This window comes from Sciurus vulgaris, assembly GCF_902686455.1.
Source record: "Sciurus vulgaris genome assembly, chromosome: 16".
Lineage (NCBI taxonomy): Eukaryota > Metazoa > Chordata > Mammalia > Rodentia > Sciuridae > Sciurus > Sciurus vulgaris.
In genome coordinates this window covers 3,079,611-3,102,159 of record NC_136477.1, presented here as the reverse complement: position 1 = coordinate 3,102,159, position 22,549 = coordinate 3,079,611, and the positions used below count along the sequence as shown (strand labels likewise).

Genomic DNA, 22,549 nt, shown 5'->3' with positions numbered 1-22,549 from the left:
TCAGCTCCCCCTCCCCCGTCCTGGGCCTCAACTGGAAATAAATCCCTGACCGCTGCCTGGTGTCATTTTACAGGTAGGTTCCTGCCAGAGCTTGTGTCCCAGATTTCTCAGGTCTCAGGCCCATGCTGGCCTGGGATCTCCCGAGGGGACACCTGTCCCAGGCAAGCTCAACAGGGCAACGAAGGCACCAGAGGGTCCCCGGGGGGCTCTGTTTCTCAGATCAAATCCCCAGCTCCCTGCCAAGGCAGAGTTGGCCATGCAGGGGCGGGGTCAGATATGGGGGACCCTGAAGTGTTGGGGCACAGGATTTTCAGTCCCCTGGGAAGGCCCGTTGAAGAGTGGGGATCTGGAGTCTAACAGCTGGACTTCAATCAGATTCCTCAGTCCTGCGGACACAATGGTCCAGGCTCTTGAGCCTCAATCTGCTCTTCTGTAATATGTGAACCCAAGGGACCCAGCCTCTGGCTCCACACTTAGTTAAATGGCAAAATTAATCCCAGCTTTCCAGGAGGCTGAGGCAGGAGAATAGAAAGTTTGAGGCCAGCCTCAACTACTTGGAGAGGCCCTCAGCAACTTAGCAAGCCCCTGTTTCAAATAAGAAAATTAGAAGGGCTAGGGATGTGGCTCCGCGGTAAAGCATCCCTGGGTTCAATCCCCAGTGCAAAAAAATTAAAAGAAAATCACTGGAGACTTGCCCGAGGTCACTTGGCAAGGTAGTGAGGGCTGTGATCGTCCTCCATTGTCCCCGAGGCAACAGCAGTGAAGGTGACAGGTGGCAGACACTGCCTGGCCAAGGCCAGTAGCTCAATCCTCAGGCAAACGGCGTCCCTGGCTTACTATGGCAACCTCAGAGTGCAGGGCGAGCAGGAGGAGCGCAGGCCGAGCGCAGGCCGAGGGCTGAAGTCCCGCCCCTGGGCTCGCCCTGAGGTGTCTCCCTATTGGTCGGTTCCAGGAGGCCCCGCCCCCGAGCAGCTATAAGGCGGGCGGAGCCAGCGGGGGGCGGAGACTGGAGCTCCGGATTGGGGTCCGCCGAGGCACCTTCCTCGGGTCCCAGGCTGAGCACGACCAGGTGAGAGCTGCGACCTGCGTCCCCGGAGTTCCCCAGACTCGGGACCCCTAGTCAGAGGTTGGAGAGGGTGCGGCGGCGTGGAAGGGGTTTGACGGGCCAGAACAGGTGGCCGAGACCCTTGGCCCAGTTGGCCCATGCTCAGGACCCAGTTGGGAGGGGACCAGGGCTCAGAGGGCGCAGGGGTGGCAACCAGGGGAAGAACCGCAAGTGGCAAGTCTGAAGTTTGAGGTCGAGCTCTGACCGTGCTAGCCGAGTGACCTTGGGTGCAACGGGCACCTGTTGTGTGCGGGGACCACCCCTTCTGCCAAAGGACTGTGGACTGATCCAGATCCTGCAGCCTCCACCTGCACCTCGACCGTGTGTGGAGGGGCTGCTAGGGCAGGTCTGACCCAGGCAGGGGCGGCGGGGACTGCCCCCATTTTACAGAAGAGGAAACAGCTCAGAGAGGTGAAGGAGCTTGCCCAGTCACACAGCAGGTAATGAGAGGTCTTTGAGTGAGTCACCACAGTGCCCCCGCCACGCCAGCGGCTCCTCATTGTGCACCTAGCCTGTTGGTGCGGTGTCTGTGCCCTGCAGGAAACCCACTCCACAGGTGAGAAAGCAGGCCCTGAGCCGGAAAGCCACTTGCCCCAGTCACAGCCCAGATGGACAGGACCCCAGGCCCTGGGAGCCGGGGAGGATGGGAGGCCCCAGGGCTGGCACGCAGGAGTCCCCCTCTGTCTTGCCCCAGGGTGACCCTGTTCTCAGCAGCCATGTCTGACGAGGAGTCCTCTCAGGTCCCCAGACCCAACCTGTGTGAGCAGGAGCAGCAGGTGAGGGGTGGGGCACGGGAGGGCAGGGGACAGTACTTCTCGGGACAGCTTCAGGCCAACATCCCAGCCCCTGTCCCCAGTGGGAGAGTGAAATTCTGGGCCCATGGAGAAGCCTGGTGCGCCCTGCTGGTCCCCAGAGGGGCTGCGAGGAGGCCTGGGGACCACCTCCCAGGATGCCCTGCCTGGCCAGCTTGCTGCCCACCCACCCCGCATCCCTGCATGCACCTTTCTGCCACGTCCGCTGTCACTCCTAACAACAGTGACAGCGATGGCAGCCATCAGTGTATCTTACGGGCGACTTGCGACTAAACACCACCCACCACCCTGGGGAAGCCGAGGCTCAGAGCAGGCAAGTCACTTGCCTGAGCTCACACAGCTCAGAAGTGGCCTGAGCAGAACCGCACATGGGCAGCTTCTCTGACAGCTGGGCCCTCCTGCCCGCCCTGGGACACAGATGACCCAGAACTTGCGACACTCTGGGTGTCCCGGGAACCGAGGCTGGTGCCTCCTGAGGTCCACAGGCCTCCCTCCCTCAGCCTGGCCCCGGGACCCACTGATGCCACCCCTTCCCACAGAGCGTGGTGCAGCGGGTGGTGGCCCTGCCCCTGGTCAGGACCACCTGCACAGCCGTCTCCCACGCGTACAGCGCGGCCAAGGACAGGCACCCGCTGCTGGGCTCCGCCTGCCGCCTGGCAGAGCACTGCGTGTGCGGCCTCACCACCCGGGCCCTGGACCAGGCACAGCCGCTGCTGCACCGCCTGCAGCCTCAGCGTGAGTCCCGCCCACGGGCCTAGGCTGCCCTGAACAGGCGGCCCCTGCCCGCCCACCTGCTGCCTGCGCAGCGCCTGAGGCCCGTCCCCCTCCACCACGCCACCTGGCCTCTGCCTTGCCTGCTGCCAGCGGCCCCTGTTCCTGCCTCCTTCCCCCCTCCCAGCCCCATGCCTGGGGCCATCCGTCTGTCCACCTCCCTCCCCTGCCCCCTGCCCCCCATCCTGAGCCCCACCGCCTCCTCGGCCCAGCCCCCATCTCCCGCATCTGCAGGGGCCCCTGTCACCAGCTCAGGAGTCCACCTTGGTGACTGGCAGAAAGACCCCTTGCCTCCCACCTGGACCAGGAGCACAGCCACCCAGCCCAGGGCCTCCCAGCTCCATGGCTTCGGGCTGCCGGCTGGGGCATCTGAGCTGGGCAGGCTGAGGAGTCACCTTGGGGCTGAGGGGCGGGGCAGAGGCACAGCCGGGGCGGGAGGCTCCCAGGTCCCCAGCCCCCTCTCCCAGAGCCCTGGTGTTCACCCAGGCTCTCTGCGGCTCCTCTGGGTCTCAGGGACCTGCCTGCTCCAGCTGGGCCTCTGTTTTGTCTCTCCTGCCGCCTCCGGCACTCCCTCCCTCTACATCTCCCCATGTGTCCCTCTTTCCCCTTCTCTCTCCTCAGTGGCCACAGTGAATGACCTCGCCTGCAGGGGCCTGGACAAGCTGGAGGAGAAGCTGCCCTTTCTCCAGCAACCGTCCGACATGGTACCCAGGGTGTCGGGACCCGGGGCTGCTGTGGGGTGGGTGGGACCAGAGGAGGGAGGCGGGTGCTGTCGCGGGTCCTGGAGCAGGGTCAGACTTTCACTAACTCAGAAACAAACCCCAAATCCCAGCCGGGAAGGGCGGTGCCCACCTGTGATCCCGTGGCTCAGGAGGACCAAGTCCAAGGCCAGCCTCCAGGGCTCAGCAAGGCGACTCAGTGAGACCCTGTCTCTAAATAAAATGTCGGAACGGCTGGAGGGGGCTGGGGGTCCACGAGGAACCAAAGGAAAACCCAGCCCACCAAATAATCAGCACAAACATACAACGTACTCGGCGACCGCCCTCAACCACCCGAGGGGCGAGGGTCTTATCGCCCCACTTTATAGAGGGGAAACTGAGGCACGCCCCAGGGAGCGGGGTGGGGGCACAGCCAGAGACCAGCGCCTGCAGCGGGGCCCCTCCCGCCAGGTGGTGACCTCAGCCAAGGACGCAGTGGCCAGCAGCGTCACAGGCGTGGTGGATCTGGCACGGCGGAGCCGACGCTGGAGCGTGGAGCTGAAGCGCTCCGTGAGCCATGCCGTGGACGTTGTGCTGGACAAGTCAGAGGAGCTAGTGGACCACTTCCTGCCCATGACGGAGGAGGAGCTCGGTGAGGCCACACCTGAGCCTTCCTGCCACAGCGTCCAGATCAGAGAGGTCTGGGACCTGCCCAAGGACACACAGTGGATTAGCAGGAAACTGGAACCAAGCCTGAGCTCCCAGTCCACTCCAGTGGCCCCTCAGCCTGCATCCCTCTGCAGTCAGACCACCAGACCTCAGTGGGGCATCCAGGGCTTGCAGACCTGAGGACCCGGTCTTGAACTGTGGCCCTCTGAACTGGTCTATATGGCTTTGCACTGTTTTTCAAATATGTCAGCCATTCCATGCATCCACCAAGCAGGGTGCACTGCCAGTCCTGGTTTCTGCCTTGTCTGGAGAAACGAAGCATGGCTGACAGTGCCAGTCCCTGGACGGGGTCCCCGGGCCCTGCCCCTGCTTCCTATCTTGCCTGCGGCAATTGCTGATACCTGGGGCGGTTCTTCCCGAGTCCTCTCTGCTAGCACTAGCGGAGGGCTGACTGAGCCCCCTCGGAAGAAGGCAGTGAGGCCCTCCGCTGCAGCCCCTGGTGCTGGGCTGCGGTCTGTGCTGAGGCTGTGCCGGGCGGGCTGGGGCAGCGGGCCTGGGCGTGAGGTGGGCTGCCCCTGCCCTCGTCTGCAAAGTGGGGCTGGAAACAGTGCTTTCCTCACAGGGCCGGGAGGAGGTTGGGTTGGGGATAGGAGGACACTGCACATTTGGGAGCCCTGGGCTTGTCTACCTGGAAGTGACCGGGCCGACCCCAGACCCTGTCCCATCTTCTAGCGGTGCTGGCAGCTGAGGCCCAGAGCCCCGACGTGGCCTCCGTGGAGGATCAGAGGAGACAACGGGGCTACTTCGTGCGTCTGGGCTCCCTGTCTGCGAAGATCCGCCACCTGGCTTATGAGCACTCTCTGGGGAAACTGAGGCAGAGCAGACACCGTGCCCAGGACACGCTGGCCCAGCTGCAGGAGACCCTGGAGCTGGTGAGAGCTCTCCACCTGCTCCCACGCTGCTGTGCCCACGGCGAGCACAGGCCGAGCATCTGCCCCGGGCACGTCTGAAAGCAGGCAGCTGTGTGTCCAGGACTTGGGCACCCTGAGGATGGGAAGCTGGGCAGGTCAGAAGGGAGGGGCCGAGCCTCAGGTCACTCTACCTCCCCCCCCCAGGAATGCCTGCTCGCTTGCATTTCTGTCACCAGCTCAGCTGAGGGCGGCTCCAACCTCCCAGGGCCTCAGGACACCACTTGGGAGATCCCAGGCCCCCTCTTCCCCTCCCAGATCCAACAAGCCAGACTGAGGCTAAGTGCGGGGTCACCCCAGCCACTGGCTTCTGCTTCCTCCACCTCCAGCCTGGCCCAGCTCCCTCCAGACTCACCTGGCTCCTGAGCGCCTACCTCACTGACAGTCTGTCCTCCCCACAGCAGCCACCAGAGGGCACCTGTGAGCACCCATGTCAGGTCCCTCCCTCCTCTGCCCCAAGCCCTCCATGGCTCCCACCTCCTTTGGGGTCCTCCCTGTGGCCCACAAGCCTTGAGCGACCTGCCCGGTCCCCTGCCCCCCTCTGCCCCTGGCTCCCTCTGCTCCAGCCAACATGGCAGGCTCCTCCTGCCCCAGGGCCCTTGCACAGCTGTGCCCTCCGCCTGGCACGCTTCGCTTTCCGTCTTGGCACACCTTGCTCTGGATAAGCAGCGTCTGCCTCTTCATTCACTGGTTTGGGCATCTGCCCCTCCACTCCGATAGCTCATGAGGACAGGGACTGCCCCGCTCAGCCACTCAGTGCTGCTTGCTGAGCGCCAGCTGAGGGCCCGGCCTTGCTGCGGACCCGGCTGACACAGGAAGGCCTTCCCAGTGTCACCAGGGAGCCAGCCGAGCCCAGCAGCAGGAAGCACGGGCACCACCCCAGCGCACCCTCCTCTGCCCAGCCGGAGCACGGTCCCACCAGGCCGCCTCCTGCGTCTGGACCGGAGGCTCCACTCCTGTCCTGAGCGTGGCCCCGCGGTGTCCTTCCGCGTCTGGCTGGTGTCCCTCAGCACGCTGTCCTCCAGGCGGCTTCCTTTTGAAGGCTGAGTGATACTCCCATGTATACCTGGACCATGTTCATCTCCGTTGGCGGTTTTCCTTGCAGGGCTGGGTGGACCCCGGGACCAGCATGCCAGGGCTCACGCTACCTCGTGCTCGCCCATGTGCAGCTGGGCCTCTGTGGGGATGTTGGTCTCCAGCTGCCCTTGGGGAGGCCTGTGTCCCCCAGGCCATGATGTGTGCTTGGAACCTGAAGGGGGTCTGCCCAGCCAGGAGGGGAGGAGGAAGGTCCCAGGAGGGCATCTTCTAGATGGAGACTGGGGTGACGAGGCAGGAGCATGGGTGGACATCATATCATGTGCCAGCATGCGCAGTGGCCGTGCAGTGACGTGGAGCTGCAGGGGACCCCTGGTCCTGAGGGGCGGCGAGGGCAGAGGAGGGCAGGTGGCCAGGCGGGTCCACAGCTCTGGAAGGAGGTGCTCACTCTGCTGGTTGAGACCATCCAGGCTGGAGTGGTCTTCGAGCCCCCACCCGGATCCTCCAGCCCGACCTCCGTCCTTCCTGCAGATCCAGCGCATGCAGTGCGGGGCGAGCCCCACCGCCTCGGCCCAGCCTGGGAAGGCGACCGAGCTGTGGCAGGGCCAGTGTGCCCTGGAGAACGGGCGCAGCCGCAGCCAGGTGAGGAGGTGGGGCAGGCGGGGTGGGGGACAGCTGGGGCTCCTGGCGAGGCTGGGAGGGAGCGCGAACATGGGGTTCTGGAACCTCGTGGGCGGCCAGGAGCCAGTCCTGAGCTGCCTAAACCAAAGTTGAGGTCAGCTGTTTGGGGGTCCTGGGGGAAACCAAGGCAGGGCAGCGGCCCTACTGTGCGTCCAAGTGAGAAAGGGAGGCGGAGCGGGGTCTCAATAGCCCATGTGTCTGCACTGAGAGACGGAAGTCCCCAGCCGCAACCTAGGTCCGCGGAGGGCCCGGGTCCGCGCCCTGGGCGTGGCCAGGCACCTGAGGCCCCTCCCTCCACAGGCGGAGCTGGAGACCCTGGTGCTGTCGCGCGGCCTGACCCTGGAGCTGCAGAGCACGGTGGAGGCGCTGGAGGCCAGCGTGCGGGGCCTGCCGGCCGGCGCGCAAGAGAAGGTAGCGGAGGTGCGGCGCAGCGTGGACGCCCTGCAGGCCGCCTTCGCTGACGCCCGCTCCTTCGGGGACGTGCCGGCGGCCGCGCTGGCTGAGGGCCGGGGCCGCGTGGCCAGGGCCCACGCCTGCGTGGACGAGCTGCTGGAGCTGGTGGTGCAGGCGGTGCCGCTGCCCTGGCTCGTGGGGCCCTTCGCGCCCATCCTGGTGGAGCGCTCCGAGCCTCTGCTTGGCCTGGAGGACTGGGTGGACGAGGTGGTAGGGGACCCCGACCCGCGCTGGGCGCACATGGACTGGCCCGCCCAGCAGAGAGCCTGGCAGGCTGAGCACGGTGACGGGACGTGCCTCCCCGGGGACACTGGCGTGGCGGAGCCGGAGGCCCCTAGCCGCCCGGTCAAGCACACGCTGATGCCGGAGCTGGACTTCTAACCCCAGCAGCCCGCGGCCCGCGCCCGCCCGGCGCGCCCGGCTATCTGCTGTCCCCTGGTGGCCGCGCACCAGCACTGACGGCCTTGCCCAGCCGGGCCTAGGCTGGGACCTTGGCCACCTTCGGCACAGCGGGCCCTCCCACTCTTCCCTGGACACAGGGCATGGCGCGGCCTCAAAGCCACTCAGGCTTCTGTAGCTCCTTATCAGTGCCCTGCCCCGCCCCCGATCACAATGCCCCGAGAAGCGCACCGTCTGCCCAGTGGCGTCTGTAAGGCTTTCAAAGGAAGCCCGTGTCCCCCAGACTGGCAATCAGGCTGAGGGGTCCACCAGAGATACCGACTGGGCCTGCTCAGCCCACCAGACCTATGTGCTATGTCGTTTGCTCTCCAGAATAAAGACAGTCGCATTGTCCAAAGGTCCATGGCCTCTGTCTCAGAACCAGGGCGCTGGGGCCTCAGAGGAATGCGACCCAGGACTCATTCCTGGTGGGCGAGTTCCAAGTCAGCATTCCAGAGGAATGTGGTCCCTGTATGCCGCGCTCAGTTGCATCTGCCTGGAGGGGAAGCCATGCTCACCTTAGTATAAATGAATTGTTTTGGAAACCACGGGGAAAGACAGGAAGGGGAAGGGAGTCGATGAGGAGGAAGCCCTTCTGCTCACCCCTAGACCTGCAGGGCTGGCGTGGCTGTGGTCCCTCCAGCTGCGCGGGTGGGGTGGGGGAGTCAGGCAGGGCATCACCTGACCACATTCCTGGCTGCCCCTCTGACTCCCCCAAGGCTGGGCAGGGTGTGGGGAAAGCACCATGTGGCGTGGTGAGATCAGGATGCCCTCTGGCTTCCCTGGGACCCATCCAGAGGATGGCTCTGGGAGCCCCGGCCACTTTCCACATGCCAGATTGGCCTCCCTCCTCTGCTCTGGAACCTCCATGGCTCCCTGGCACCTTCAGACCCACTATCCAGCTTCATCCTCCTGCTGTGTCCCAATACTGGGCTGTTCCTGCCTCCAGGCCACCGGGGCAGCTGTGCCTGCCTGCTAGATGCCCTTCCACCCCCTGCCGTCTCACCCATCACGAAGCCCCAGCCCACGCCTCCTCCAGGAAGCCTTCCCAGGCTGCACCCAGCGGGTAGCCCCCTCACGCCCCCCACAGCCCAGCCTGAGAAGCCCTTTCCTTCCCCTGGCCCAGGCTCCTCCCACACAGGCTACGGTGCTGCAGGGCCACGCGTGGTGCCAGGGTGTCTGGAGTCGCCCGGGGAAGGGCATTTGGCAGCGGGACCAGCCCTGGCGAAGGCATGACAGAGGGAACCACTTTGGGTGCACGGAGGGGAGGGCCAGAGAACGGTCAAGGCTGCCCTGGGGTTGGCTGGGTCCCAACCGTGCCTCCGGCTACTTGGGCAAGTGATGCCCTACCTTCAGTGTGGCGCTCTCTGGGAGGTGGCCTTGGGAGGGGTGGCAGCTGAACCGAATCCTAGTAAAGGCTCATGCACATGCTTGCTGGTTCCTTCAACAAGCACTTATTGAGCACCGACTGTGTGCCAGGCAGCTCCCTCTTAGGGACACAGTGTTATGTCCTCTAGGTCCTCGTATGGGAGACAGCTAATGGGGCAGGAGAACGTTATTTTAGTGTTAATTGATGGGACAAATGAAAGGGAGGGGAGGGAGGGGCAGTGCAGAGGGCCGAGTGGTTTCAGTGGGAGCCCAGGAGGCCGCCCTGAGGAGGTGGTGTCAGGAGGTGAGGGATTTGGCAGCCAAAGGGCCTGGGGCTGGACCAAGCCTGCCATTTGGAGGAGCAGCAAGGAGCCCCATGGAGGAGGGGGAAGGGGAGCCAGCAAGGGGACCCGACAGGCAGGGCAAGGCCTGGGGGTCTGTGGCAGAGGAGGGCGGGCTTGGCTGGGTGTCCACTTTACTGACTTTCTCTCACGGGAAAGGGGAGGGCACGCCAGGATCTTCCTGCCACCCTTGGGAAGCACACGCCTCCCAAGGAGACCAGGGGGCACACCCTCTCTGTTCCCCGACTGTCTGGCAAACGTGGTGACGACCCCAAGGAGATGGCCTGGGATCACAGGCCCAGAGGCTGGACCCTCCCCACTCCCAGCTCAGGGCCCAGGGCAGACCAGATGTGCCCCTCACCCCGTAGCTGGAATCCCCATCCGGGCTACAGGCAGGGTGCGCACCCAGGGAGGGCCCACTGGATCCACCTGTGGCCCACTTGGCACGCGGCAGCTGAGACCGAGTCCTCTCTCTAGCACTTCCTGGCCCTGTGGCCTTAGGCCCAGGACACCTCCTCAAGGGAGCCTCCCTGGGATGGGCCCAGCCAACTAGGCCGACTGTCGCGCCTAGGGCACCTCCCTCTCCGCACTGCTCCATCTTGGTCTGTATTTTGACACAGATCCTTTCTAGAAAGGGGCACAGCCCTTCCCTCATCAGGACACCCCTGCTCCTTTGAGCCAGTGTTTGTGGAGTGCAGCACTGGGGGGAGAGGTCATGGGTCACCTCGCTTCCCACTCAGCGACACCCCACAGCCACGTTTAGCCAAGTTTCCCAAGTGCCGAGTGTGCGCCAGGCCCTGCTCTGGGTGCTGGCACATGATGGAGAGCCAAACAGGCCTGGCAGAGGTGAGGGATGGAGGCAGCCATGTGGGCGTCCAGGAGGGTATGCCAAGCAGAGGGCACAGCTGTGCAAAGGCCCTGGGGCAGGATCGTACCTGGTGTGCCGTATTCACTGCCAGGAGCCTGTGTGGCTGGATCAGAGGAATGAGGGGAGGGGAGAGAGAAGCAGGGAGGCCGCCTGCGGGAGGGGAGGAGGCTGGGGGCAGGCAAGAAGATGGTAACTAGCCAAGGCATCCCAGGGGGGCAGCATCTGAATGGCACCCATCTCACGGATGGGACACGGAGGCAGAGGGCAAGCGGGCCGGCTCCCTGGGGCCTAGCAGGGGAGTCCAAGGCCCCTGAGGCACTTGACGGGGCTGGGGGGGGGTGCACGGGCAGAGTCCTGGCCCTGCGCCGGGAGCAGGGGAAAGGTGCTGGGCCCTGAGCCCACGCTAGGCCCAACAGGCGGGCACGTGACCGCCCCGCCCCCCAGCCCCACTGGCCGCCCGCCTCCGCTGGCCCAGCCTACACCCGCCTCAGACCCTATAAGGCCTGGGAACCGGAGGCACAGGGAGCTGCCAGCTGCAGCCCCATCGCCCTGCGGGAGCCTTGAGCAACTAGGTGAGCAGCCTCCCCTCCCTGCAACCCAGGCGGGCAGGCGGGCATCCGGGCTGCTGGACCTCCCGCAGGATGGCATGACCCTGAGCACGCCTCACGCCCCTTCTCTGCCCCTTCCAGCTGCGGAGACCACCACCATGTCTGCTGCGGAGGGAGGGAGCCGGGATCCCCCCAAGCCCAAGGGCAAGGTAAAGGAGGAGAGGACGGGGCGCGGCCCGCCTGGCCCGAGACCCTAGAGCCTCCACAGCGACCTCCACGCTCCTGGGTGGGAGAGGCTGCCCCATGGCGTGGGGAGCAGCTGGAGGCCAGTCCCCCTGGGGTCCCCAGCTGGGGGCGGCACACAGACCCCCTGCCTTTCCCCTGGAGTGACCCAGGCGAGCCACACCCCCCTCCCAGCCTCAGTGTCTCTGTCTGTGCAAGGGCAGCAGGCAGGAAGTGGCCTTGGCGAGCTGGCGGCCAGTCTCCTGTGTCTGCCCACGGTGCCCAGGTGTCCAAGGTCACTGGAGCAAAGGCTGAGATGGTGACGGAAGCAGGGTCCCAGGCAGAGCCTGGCCTCGCTCACACTGCCCACCCACCCACAGACCCTGAGCAGCTTCTTTGCGTCGCTGCCTGGCTTCAGTTCTGCCCGCAACCTGGTGGCCAACGCCCACAGCTCCGGCAAACAGAGCCGTCCAGCTGCCAGCCCCTCGGGCACCCCTGCCCCTGAGGCCACCCAGCCTCAGGCTCAGGGTGAGTGGACGGCGATGGGGGTGGGGTCTGCGAGGGCCCAGGCAGAGGGAGCCCCCGAAGGACGTCCGTGTCCTCGATGCAGTGCGGGGCGGGGAGCTGAGGCATGAGAATGGGGAGCGGGCTGCCCACGTGGCAGGCCGGAGTGCGGACCAGCCTGCCCCTGCAAGACCCCTTGCATGCTCTGCGCCCCCCCGCCTCTGGTGTCCCACGGGAAGGGCCAGGTGCTCTGCCTGTCTGGGCTTCCAGAAGACTGGGATCCTGGCCCCGAGAGGGGCAGCAGCTGCCCTGGGGCCACACAGCCTGGAGGGCTCCTCGTCCTGTGAGTCAGCTGGGATGCTCCAGGCAGGCCCAGGACACCAGAGCAGCTGCTGAGGGAACTCGGGGCCAGGCAGCCACCAGGGCTGTGCCTCGCCCTGGGCCGGGAGCCCCAAGCAGCTGACTTCTGCCTCACATACCTTGGCCAACAGGCAGCTGGCAGCTGCTAGCGCAGGACAGGGGCTGCCAACCATCCCAGGCTCTGTGGGCCCAAGTGCTCAGGGTGAGAAGCACCCGGGTCCAGCAGAGACCACCCAGCAAGTGCTGCCCCAGGGCAGTGCACTGCCGGGGGCCAGGAGACCCCAACAGGTTAGTGGCCGAGCCTGCCCAGGACTGACGATGTCACCTCCTGCTGTCCCTGGCTGGATGGCTGGGACATTCTTGACCTTTTGAGCTGTGCTGGGGTATTATGCAACAGGCACCAGGGAGCTGATTCCGACCTGTGTCCCACACCCTCCCTGACTAGCTTCTGTCCCCATAGTGGCCACGGAAGCAGAACAGATGCCCAGGGGGACAGAGGAACTGCCACAGCCTTCAGAAAAGGTGAGGGGCTGCAGAGGCTGGCCTGAAGCCTGTGGGTGTTCCCTTCCTGCCACCTGGGTTGTCCAAGGACAGGGAGAAGGCACACACACTGCGGGTCCTGCTTTGGGGATCCATGTGGCTCCTTCTCCTCTGGGTCTGTTTCCAAGTCTGGGCTCCACTCTGGCAGTGCAACCAAAACAGCACCCCACTCGATGTTCACCAGGCTAAGTCCTCCCACCTGCCCCAAGGGGAAGGCAGCACAGAGATGCTGAGCCAGGTGCACAAGTTCACACGGTGGGGCGTGGCAGGCTGCGGTCTGGAAGTCACCAGTTCATGCCTTGACCCCATCCTGGAAAGTGGGTCCACTGGCAGTATTAGTGTCCCTGAGGCCTGGCCAAGCTGAAAGGACAGCAAAGCCTGACACAAATTTTCTACCCAGCACATGTCCCCACTCTAGAGCTTTCCATGGCCCCCTCTCTGCTCATCTGCCAGAATTGAGGACCTCAGAGGACAAAGAAATACTGTGCTCACCCCTTAAGGCTCTTTGGCCCAAGTCCAAACACACCTGGCAACCGGGCACAGTGGCCACACCTGTAATCCCAGTGGCTTGGGAGGTTGAGGCAGGAGGATCGAAGTTCAAAGCCAGCCTCAACAACTTTGGAAGGCCCTAAGCTTAGGGAGGCCCTGTCTCTAAATAAAAAATAAAAGGGCTGGAGATGTGGCAGCCCTGGGTTCAATCCCTGGTACCAAAAGAAAACAAAAAACACAGCCGGCTAAAGCCACACCCTCTGCTGGCATTAACTGAGCACCTACCTACTGTGTTCGAGGATCCATTTCCTCCACCCTCCTTGAAGGAGCTGTCGTTGTCATGACCAATTTTCAGGTGAGGGCGCAGGCTCAGAGGGTGGCTGTGGCTCGTCTAAGGTCAGAGCTGGGATTCAAGCCCAGTTGCTGCAGAGCCAAAGTGGGCACCTGAGCCACCTGTGGGCAAGGGCCAAGTGTCCAGAACAGAATTCCAGCCTCTCACCCTACCCCCGCAGACATCTGGGCCCAGATCCCTTCCCACAGTGCAGCCTTCCTGGCCCTGCAGGGTGCTGAGCAGCGTCCCTGGCCTCCATCCCTCCAGGCCAGGACACCTCGTCGGATACCACGAGTGTCCTAGAGGGCACGACCTCCCCACTTGAGGCCTGCTGAATTAAGAGGCACACGCTCATGGCACCACCCAGAGGTGCCAGCTGCCCACCCCGTGTCCTGGGAGAGCCTGCAGAATCTGCCCTCTGGGGCCCAAACCAACTCAGGACATCCAGACCTTGTGCCTCAGACCCAAGGCGGCCTCTGCTCTGGTCCTTACTGTTCTAGATCTTGATTCACCTCTTTCCTTGAGTCTGTTGAAGCTTTAAAAAGCGATCTGCCCTTCCCACTGCTGCTGGGAAGCCAGGCTTGAAATCTGCCAGAGAATACAAACAGGTGACCGCCACACATCGAGGGAGGGCAGGTGTGTCAGCCTGGGCGGGCAGGGCCCTGTTCTCTAGGAGGCCATGCCCCTCCCTCCTGGCCTGCCGGAGTAAGGACAGAGGTTTGGGGTGCAGCACTGCTGTTGACCACTTGGTTGACCACTTGCTCTTTCTTATCAGCCGATGTCCGGGGCCAAAGACCTGGCATGCTCGAGGATGACCAGGACCAAGGGGGCCATCTCTTCTGGGATGGCCAATGTGATGGACGCAGCTAAGGGCGTGGTTCAGGGAGGCCTGGACACCACTCGGTCAGCACTCACAGGCACCAAGGAGGCACTGTCCAGTGGGGTCATGGGAGCAGTGGACATGGCCAAAGGCGCTGTCCAGGGGAGCCTGGACACTTCAAAGGCTGTGATCACTGGCACCAAGGACACAGTGACCAGTGGGCTCACTGGGGCAGTGAACGTGGCCAAAGGCACTGCCCAGACTGGAGTAGATGCCACTAAGAACGTGCTGATGGGCACCAAGGACACCGTCTGCAGTGGAGTGACCAGTGCTGTGAACATGGCCAAAGGCACTGTCCAGGGGGGCCTGGACACCACGAAGTCTGTGGTCATGGGTGCAAAGGACACTGTGTCCACTGGGCTCACTGGGGCTGCAAATGTGGCCAAGGGAGCCATCCAGACTGGGGTGGACACCACCAAGACCGTGCTGACTGGCACCAAGGACAACGTATGTGGCGGGGTGACCGGGGCCTTGAATGTGGCCAAAGGGGCTGTCCAGGGGGGACTGGACACCACCAAGACTGTGCTGACCGGCACCAAGGACACAGTGTCCGCTGGTCTCACAGGAGCAGTGAATGTGGCTAAAGGGACTGTCCAGACTGGAGTGGACACCACCAAGACCGTGCTGACTGGCACCAAGGACACTGTATGTAGCGGAGTGACCGGGGCCATGAATGTGGCCAAAGGAGCTGTCCAGGGGGGCCTGGACACTACCAAGACTGTGCTGACCGGCACCAAGGACACAGTGTCCACTGGTCTCACAGGAGCTGTCAATGTGGCCAAAGGGACTGTCCAGACTGGAGTGGACACCACCAAGACCGTGCTGATGGGCACCAAAGCCACAGTGTCCACTGGGGTCACTGGGGCAGTGAACATGGCCAAAGGGACTGTCCAGACTGGGGTGGACACCACCAAGACCGTTCTGATGGGCACCAAGGACACCCTCTTTAGCGGGGTGACTGGGGCCATGAATGTGGCCAAAGGAGCTGTCCAGGGGGGCCTGGACACTTCAAAAGCTGCCCTGACAGGCACCAAAAATGCAGTGTCCACTGGGGTCTTGGGCTCCATGAATGTGGCCAAAGGGGCCCTACAAACTGGACTGAACACGACCCAGAACATCGCCACAGGCACCAAGGACACCGTCTGCAGTGGAGTGACCAGTGCCGTGAATGTGGCCAAGGGGGCCGTCCAGACCGGCATGGACACCACGAAGTCTGTGGTCATGGGCACCAAAGACACTGTGGCCACGGGGCTCACGGGAGCAGTGAATGTGGCCAAGGGGGCCGTCCAGACCGGGGTGGACACCACCAAGACCGTGCTGACCGGCACCAAGGACACAGTGTCCTCTGGTCTCACAGGAGCAGTGAATGTGGCTAAAGGGACTGTCCAGACTGGAGTGGACACCACCAAGACCGTGCTGACGGGCACCAAGGACACTTTATGTAGTGGGGTGACCGGGGCCATGAATGTGGCCAAAGGGGCTGTCCAGACTGGAGTGGACACCACCAAGACCGTGCTGACAGGCACCAAGGACACTGTATGTAGTGGGGTGACTGGGGCCATGAATGTGGCCAAAGGGGCTGTCCAGACTGGAGTGGACACCACCAAGACTGTGCTGACCGGCACCAAGGACACAGTGTCCACTGGGCTCACGGGAGCAGTCAATGTGGCAAAAGGGACAGTCCAGACTGGAGTGGACACCACCAAGACCGTGCTGACCGGCACCAAGGACACCGTCTGCAGTGGAGTGACCAGCGCTGTGAACATGGCCAAAGGCACTGTCCAGGGGGGCCTGGACACCACGAAGTCTGTGGTCATGGGTGCAAAGGACACTGTGTCCACTGGGCTCACTGGGGCTGCAAATGTGGCCAAGGGGGCCATCCAGACTGGGGTGGACACCACCAAGACCGTGCTGACCGGCACCAAGGACACTGTATGCAGTGGTGTGACCGGGGCCATGAGTGTGGCCAAAGGGGTAGTCCAGGGGGGACTGGACACCAGCAAGACTGTGCTGACCGGCACCAAGAACACAGTGTCCGCTGGTCTCATGGGAGCAGTCAATGTGGCCAAGGGGGCTGTCCAGGGGGGACTGGACACCACCAAGACTGTGCTGACAGGCACCAAAAACACAGTGTCCTCTGGACTCACGGGAACAGTGAATGTGGCTAAAGGGACTGTCCAGACTGGAGTGGACACCACCAAGACCGTGCCGACAGGCACCAAGGAGACTGTATGTAGTGGGGTGACTGGGGCCATGAATGTGGCCAAAGGGGCTGTCCAGGGGGGCCTGGATACCAGCAAGAACTTGCTGACCACCACCAAGGACACAGTGTCTACTGGGCTCATGGGGGCAGTGAACGTGGCCAAAGGCACTGCCCAGACTGGAGTGGACACCACCAAGACTGTGCTGATGGGCACCAACAACACCGTCTGCAGTGGAGTGACCAGCGCTGTGAACATGGCCAAAGGCACTGTCCAGGGGGGCCTGGACACCACGAAGTCTGTGGTCATGGGTGCAAAGGACACTGTGTCCACTGGGCTCACTGGGGCTGCAAATGTGGCCAAGGGGGCCATCCAGACTGGGGTGGACACCACCAAGACCGTGCTGATGGGCACCAAGGACACTGTATGTAGCGGAGTGACCGGGGCCATGAATGTGGCCAAAGGAGCTGTCCAGGGGGGTCTGGACACTACCAAGACCGTGCTGACCGGCACCAAGGACACAGTGTCCACTGGTCTCACAGGAGCCGTCAATGTGGCCAAGGGGACTGTCCAGACAGGAGTGGACACCACCAAGACCGTGCTGACAGGCACCAAGGACACCCTCTTTAGCGGGGTGACCGGGGCCATGAATGTGGCCAAAGGAGCTGTCCAGGGGGGCCTGGACACTTCAAAAGCTGTCCTGACAGGCACCAAAAATGCAGTGTCCACTGGGGTCTTGGGCTCCATGAATGTGGCCAAAGGGGCCCTACAAACTGGACTGAACACGACCCAGAACATCACCACAGGCACCAAGGACACCGTCTGCAGTGGAGTGACCAGTGCCGTGAATGTGGCCAAGGGGGCCGTCCAGACCGGCATGGACACCACGAAGTCTGTGGTCCTGGGTGCAAAGGACACTGTGTCCACTGGGCTCACTGGGGCTGCAAATGTGGCCAAGGAGACCGTCCAGACCGGGGTGGACACCACCAAGACCATGATGACTGGCACCAAAGATGCAGTGTCCTCTGGACTCACAGGGGCAGCAAATGTGGCCAAAGGCACTGTCCAGACTGGAGTGGACACCACCAAAACTATGCTGATGGGCACAAAAGACACCCTCTGTGTTGGAGTGACTGGGGCCATAAATGTGGCCAAAGGGGCCGTCCAGGGGGGCCTGGACACTTCAAAAGCTATCTTAACAGGCACCAAAAATGCAGTGTCCACTGGACTCACAGGGGCAACGAATGTGGCCAAAGGCACTGTCCAGACTGGTATGAACATCACCAAATCCATGCTGCCTGGCACTGACACTGTCTGTGGCGAGGTCACTGGTACTGTGAACATGGCCCAAGGGGCTGTGCAGGAAGCCCTGGACATCAGCACCAAGGAAGCCACTGCTGCTGGGCCTGCCAGGGCAGGGAACATGGCCTCAGGTGCTGCCCACGCCAGGCTCAGCCCCACGCGCAACTGTTTTCCAGGGGCTCAGGACACCCGCTGGGCTGCAGACACAGGCAGGGAGCAGACGGCCTTGGCCCCCACAGAAGCCCTGTCCTCTGGGATTTCCAACCTCCTGGGTCCCCTTGGTGCAGGCTGGGAACCTGCTGGGGAGGCCACAAGTGCCACTAAGGGCCTTGTACCCGGTGCTGAGTTCACCCATGGGGCCCCGAGCGAGGCGGCGGGGCCACAGATGGCTTCAGTTGTCCAAGAAGGAACCACTGGCTTCGCCACGCTTCGAGATGAATTGGAGGGACTGGGGGAGATCTTCCAGCCCATGAATCCCGAGGAGCAAGGTGAGCTGGGGAGTGGGTCTATCCTCCTGACCTGGGCGCCCTACCTGCCCGTGGGTGTGGCTCCTGTGGCACTCATGCTGTCACCCTGCAGGGCTGATTGGTTTCTTCCTCTCCAGCTCAGCTGGCAGCCTCCCAGCCCGGCCCCCAGGTGCTCTCTGCTGACCAGGGGAGCTACTTCGTCCGCCTAGGCGACCTGGCCCCAGGCTTCCGCCAGCGGGCTTTTGAACATGCCTTGAGCCACCTGCAGCACAGCCAATTCCAAGCCAGGGACGCGCTGGCTCAGCTCCAGGACTCCTTCCAGGTGGTAAGAGCCTCCCCCCGGGGTCCCCAACCCCAGGCCCGCCTCAAATGCCTCTGCCGAGGCAGCCCCTGGGGACTCAACGCTACACAAAGGCTGTCCACATGCAGAGGGAAGGCAGGACAGGCTGTTGTCCCCGTGAGGCACGTTCTGGCCAACAAGGAGAGTGCGCAAAGCCTGGGAGAGGACAGAGGTGCAGGTGGCAACCCCGGGTGGGCATGTGCCAGGAGCAGCGGAGTGTGGCAGGGAGGGGAGTGCACAGGCTGGGCACCGTGGGGCCTGCACAAGACCCCAGCAAGGGACCAATGCAGCATCCAGGGGACAGGGGGTCTTCCCCTCCTACTGTCTTGGCTGTGTTCCAGGGGGTCCCCCTTGGCACTATAGGACTGGGTCAGGTAATCCTCCGCTGTGGATATCTGGGGCACTAGAGGGAGCAGCGTCCCCAGTCTCCGTCCCTGCCCCCAGTCTTAAAGGACCTCCTGCCTCTCAGGAGGCCTTCAGTGGACACCTGTGAAGGAAGGCTGTCCCTCGGAACACGCTGCGAATGGCTGCAGCGCAGACTTCACCAAGGGACGCCACGCGAAGGGCAAGAAAGAGCTTGCCCAGGCTCACACACAAAGGATGCTGGGATGGAAACAGGATCATGAGATGCTCACTCGATACGGATCACTGAATGCCTTGGGTGCACTAGGGACAAAGCCCTCCCAAGGGCCACGCCGTATTGAGGGATGGGGACAAGTATCCAATGAACGTATGCTACATCAGAGGGCGCTCAGCCACAAAGATGAGCAGGACCTAGGAGTGGCAGCCATGGGTGTCTACCCAAAGGGGACATTTGAGGTGAGATCTAAATGACAAAGAGGTCTAGAGGGAGGACCCAACCTGTGCAGGAGAGGCCCTAAAGCAGGGCTAGCCAGCAATGGGGGCCCAGGCAGTGGAAGCAGAAGGGCTAGGGGCAGAGAGGGAGGCAGGGAGGTGGGAGGGACAGCACGGGTCCTACAGGGCCTTGACCTGGAGGGACATGAGTGTTCTAGAGGGCTGTGGGCAGAGGAGTGGCTGGATCTGACAATTTTATTTAAGAGGATCACTCAGGACTGTGAGGAGATCAGGCCACAAGGAGGTGGGGGTTCTGGCAGGAAGCCAGAGGCTGGGCGACGAGTCTGTGTACAGATGCAGGCGAGCAGCGGGCTTAGGAGCAGCTGCAGTGGTGAGCGGCTGGGTTCTGGGCTGCCAGAGGCTTGCAGATGGCCACAGGCAAGTGAGGGAAGGCCCTGGTGGGCTGTGGACGCAGAGCCTGAGGAAGGAGGAAAGCAGGGTGCTGGCAGCTGGGGGCTGAACCCGAGAATAGTCCTGGAGGCCCTGGGGGTCTCCTGCAGGGAAGGCTGAAGGGGAGGGTCTGAGTGAGACAGGACAGGTCCTGCGCAGGCAGAGTGTGTGTGTGCTGGGGACACAGCAACCAGTGGAGAGGCATAAAACACCTAATGAAGCACCTGTGATGAACAGTTAGTGACAGGGAGGGACGGGGCCACCTCACGCCCAGAGGTAACCTGGAGGAGCATGCTAGGGCTGAGTGGGCAGCACGTGCAAGGCCCTGAGGCCGGAGCATGCTGGGAGTGGCGGAGGGACAGAACGGAACCCGAGTGGCCCCTGCAGAGAGAACGATGGGGTGCTGGTGGGGATAAGGTCATAGTTGCCACTGAGGCAAGACCACACCGGCCGTGGTGAGGACTTGGATATTCTCCGAGTAGCCATGGGAAGCCAGGTAAGGTCTTGGGCTGAGGGCGCCACGATCGCACCGAGTCTCCCTGAGCACCTCAGGGGATGGGACTGCTCATGGTCTTCCTGCCAGGCCATGGGAAGGTCTGGGGGTGAGGCTCCAGGGTCAGCACTATGAACGTCCCCAGTCCCTGCCAAGAGGCCAGCACATCCCTGGAACCTCTCTCTTTCCAGATTGAGAAGGCCATGCAGGCTCCACAAGAGAAGCTGTGCCTGGACCAGGGCTCAAGTGCCAGAGCAGAGGACGTGGGTCCCCAAGAGGTGTGTCTGGCACTGGGTGCTGCCCCCCCAGCCCTGCCTCGCATCTGCTCACCGTGCTCCTTCCTCCCGCAGGCGCAGGACGCAGCAGCTCTGTCCAGGGTGTGCACCCTCGTCAGGCAGCTGCACACAGCCTCCAGTGGCCTGGCCTCCAGCCTCCAGGGCCTGCCGGCTGGGCTCCAACAACAGGTGGGGCGGGTGCGGCACAGCCTCTGTGAGCTCTACGGCATCGTGTCCTCGGCTGGGTCTGTTGGGGAGCTGCCAGCTGAGCGCCTGGCCCAGAGCCGAGCAGGAGTGAGCCAGGCATGGCGGGGGCTGGACCAGCTGCTAGATGGCCTGCAGCACAGCCCCCCACTTGGCTGGCTGGTGGGGCCCTTCACTTTGGCCCCTGGTGGGCAGCCATAGGCACCCACAGACCAGGGCGCAGCATCTCCCTACTCTGCTTGCACTGCCCAGGGAGCCATGCTCAGAGTCTCCTCCTGGCCCCAAATTCAGCTCTGGTCACTTGAAGCCCTGGGCCCTGCAAGCTGGAGCTGGCCAGAAACAAGAGGAGCCATAGGGCGTGTGACTTTGAGTTCAGCCACCTTGCTCCAGGGCCTCGGCCTGTATCCCCACTCCCTCCTCCCCGAGCACGGTTAGCCTCTCTCCTGACCTAGGAGCTGGGCTCACTCAGACTGCTGGCCATGAGCCCCCACCTGCAGCCCTTCAGTGAGCGTGTCCACCAGGAGGGGAATGGAAGTGCTCTCCATCCGTCCCTACTGGGGACCCTTCTATCCTATGGAGACCCTTCCAGTCCCTCAATCTGGTTCCACAGCTGTCATCTTACTGGCTCTGAAAGGACGCCCCAAAGCCCCTAGCAACCACATTCTCTCTCTTTTTTTTTTTTTTTTTTTGGTGCTGGGGATCCAACCCAGGGCCTTGTGCTTGCAAGGCAAGCCCTCTACCGGCTGAGCTGTCCCCCAGTCCATCTTTTTATTTTTTGATACCAAGGATTGAACCCAGGGGCATGTAACCACCGAGCCACATCCCTAACCCATTTTTACATTTTACTTAGAGACAGGGTCTTGCTAAGTTGCTGAGGCTGACCTTGAACTTGAGATCCTCTTGCTTCAGAGACTCCCAAGCCACTGGGATTACAGGTGCGGCCACTGCACCTGGCCCGCATTGTCTCCCCCCAGCCCCAGTACTGGGTATGGAATCCAGGACTTCCCACATGCCAGGCAAGTGCTCTACCACTGAGCTCCATCTGCAGTACTTTTATTTTGAGATGGGGTCTTGCTAAGTTGTCCAGGTTGGCCTTGAACTTAGGATCCTCCTGCCTCAGTCTCCTACTTAGGAGGACAGGTATACCCCCACACCTGACACTTTAGGTGTCTTGAGAACCTTGCTCCCTTGTTGCAGAATGTACCAGAACACCACAGGCACCCTGAGGCAGAATCACCACCTGTTAGCACCCAGTGAGGCTGAGCAGGGGCTTCCTGAGGAGAAAGCTGCCAGCAGCCACCACGGCCACCCTTCGTAGCTCTGCACTGGCCTGGCTGGAGAACTACTCTGTTGGGTTAGGGAAGTGACAAAACAAGCTACTTCCTGTCTCTGGCCACTCACCTACAGTCCTATCCACAGTCCTCTGGTCCCTCAGGAAGCAAGGCTGAGGCAGCCGAGGCAAAGTGTGAAGGAGGCCTTTCCAGAGGGACCAGGCCTGCTGGGTCTGCTCAGCGTGCCAAGGCCTGCGTGAGGTGGCAGCCATGGAGACCCCTTCCTCCCTAATCATGCTCTCCAAGGATCTTCAGGGGGACCCTGAGAGATCCCCATGGAGGAGGACATGGGAGCCTGACAGGGTCAGAGGCTGTGGTGATCAGAAAATCTGGCAGGTGACCATCAGCTCACTTTCCAGCGCCAACCCTCTCCTCTCCTCTGCCCTAAGTGCCCAGAGATGGAGACACTCAGGGTATCCATGAGCCAGGAGCTCCCTTGCTGCGACAGCTGGGGGCAGTTGCCTCATGGAAGGCCAGCAACCTGAGACCTGCTCTGCCCCTCCTTCCTGGAACCCTGAGCGCGGCTAATGACCCCCTAAGCTTGCCTGCATCTCTTTCTTAAGCACATCTTCTCAGAAAAGGAGTGGGTCCTCGGAGCTCCAGCGAGGTG

General features: G+C 62.8%; 2 protein-coding genes across 7 annotated transcripts; both read left to right on the top strand.

The window, feature by feature from the left end:
- Nucleotides 1-616: 616 nt before the first annotated feature.
- PLIN5 (perilipin 5) lies at nucleotides 617-8,012 on the top strand. Of its 4 annotated transcripts, none has more exons than XM_079115289.1 (8): nucleotides 617-1,069; nucleotides 1,800-1,881; nucleotides 2,457-2,652; nucleotides 3,310-3,392; nucleotides 3,858-4,038; nucleotides 4,788-4,987; nucleotides 6,590-6,700; nucleotides 7,040-8,012. In XM_079115289.1, the coding sequence occupies exons 2-8, from the start codon at nucleotides 1,822-1,824 to the stop codon at nucleotides 7,571-7,573; spliced, it is 1,365 nt and encodes a 454-aa protein (XP_078971415.1). In that variant the 5' UTR covers nucleotides 617-1,069; nucleotides 1,800-1,821; the 3' UTR covers nucleotides 7,574-8,012. The 4 variants fall into 4 exon arrangements, with proteins under 4 accessions (XP_078971415.1, XP_078971417.1, XP_078971416.1 ...); XM_079115291.1 differs by lacking the exon at nucleotides 617-1,069 and adding an exon at nucleotides 1,077-1,545; XM_079115290.1 differs by lacking the exon at nucleotides 617-1,069 and adding an exon at nucleotides 1,077-1,661.
- A 2,697-nt stretch (nucleotides 8,013-10,709) lies between these two features.
- On the top strand, nucleotides 10,710-22,548 carry PLIN4 (perilipin 4). Of its 3 annotated transcripts, XM_079115278.1 has the most exons (8): nucleotides 10,710-10,779; nucleotides 10,897-10,964; nucleotides 11,358-11,505; nucleotides 12,302-12,363; nucleotides 13,977-18,072; nucleotides 18,189-18,376; nucleotides 20,321-20,407; nucleotides 20,480-22,548. In XM_079115278.1, the coding sequence occupies exons 2-8, from the start codon at nucleotides 10,914-10,916 to the stop codon at nucleotides 20,807-20,809; spliced, it is 4,962 nt and encodes a 1,653-aa protein (XP_078971404.1). In that variant the 5' UTR covers nucleotides 10,710-10,779; nucleotides 10,897-10,913; the 3' UTR covers nucleotides 20,810-22,548. The 3 variants fall into 3 exon arrangements, with proteins under 3 accessions (XP_078971404.1, XP_078971403.1, XP_078971405.1); XM_079115277.1 differs by lacking the exon at nucleotides 10,710-10,779 and having other exon boundaries at nucleotides 10,798-10,964; XM_079115279.1 differs by lacking the exons at nucleotides 10,710-10,779; nucleotides 20,321-20,407 and having other exon boundaries at nucleotides 10,798-10,964.
- Nucleotide 22,549: the final 1 nt, after the last annotated feature.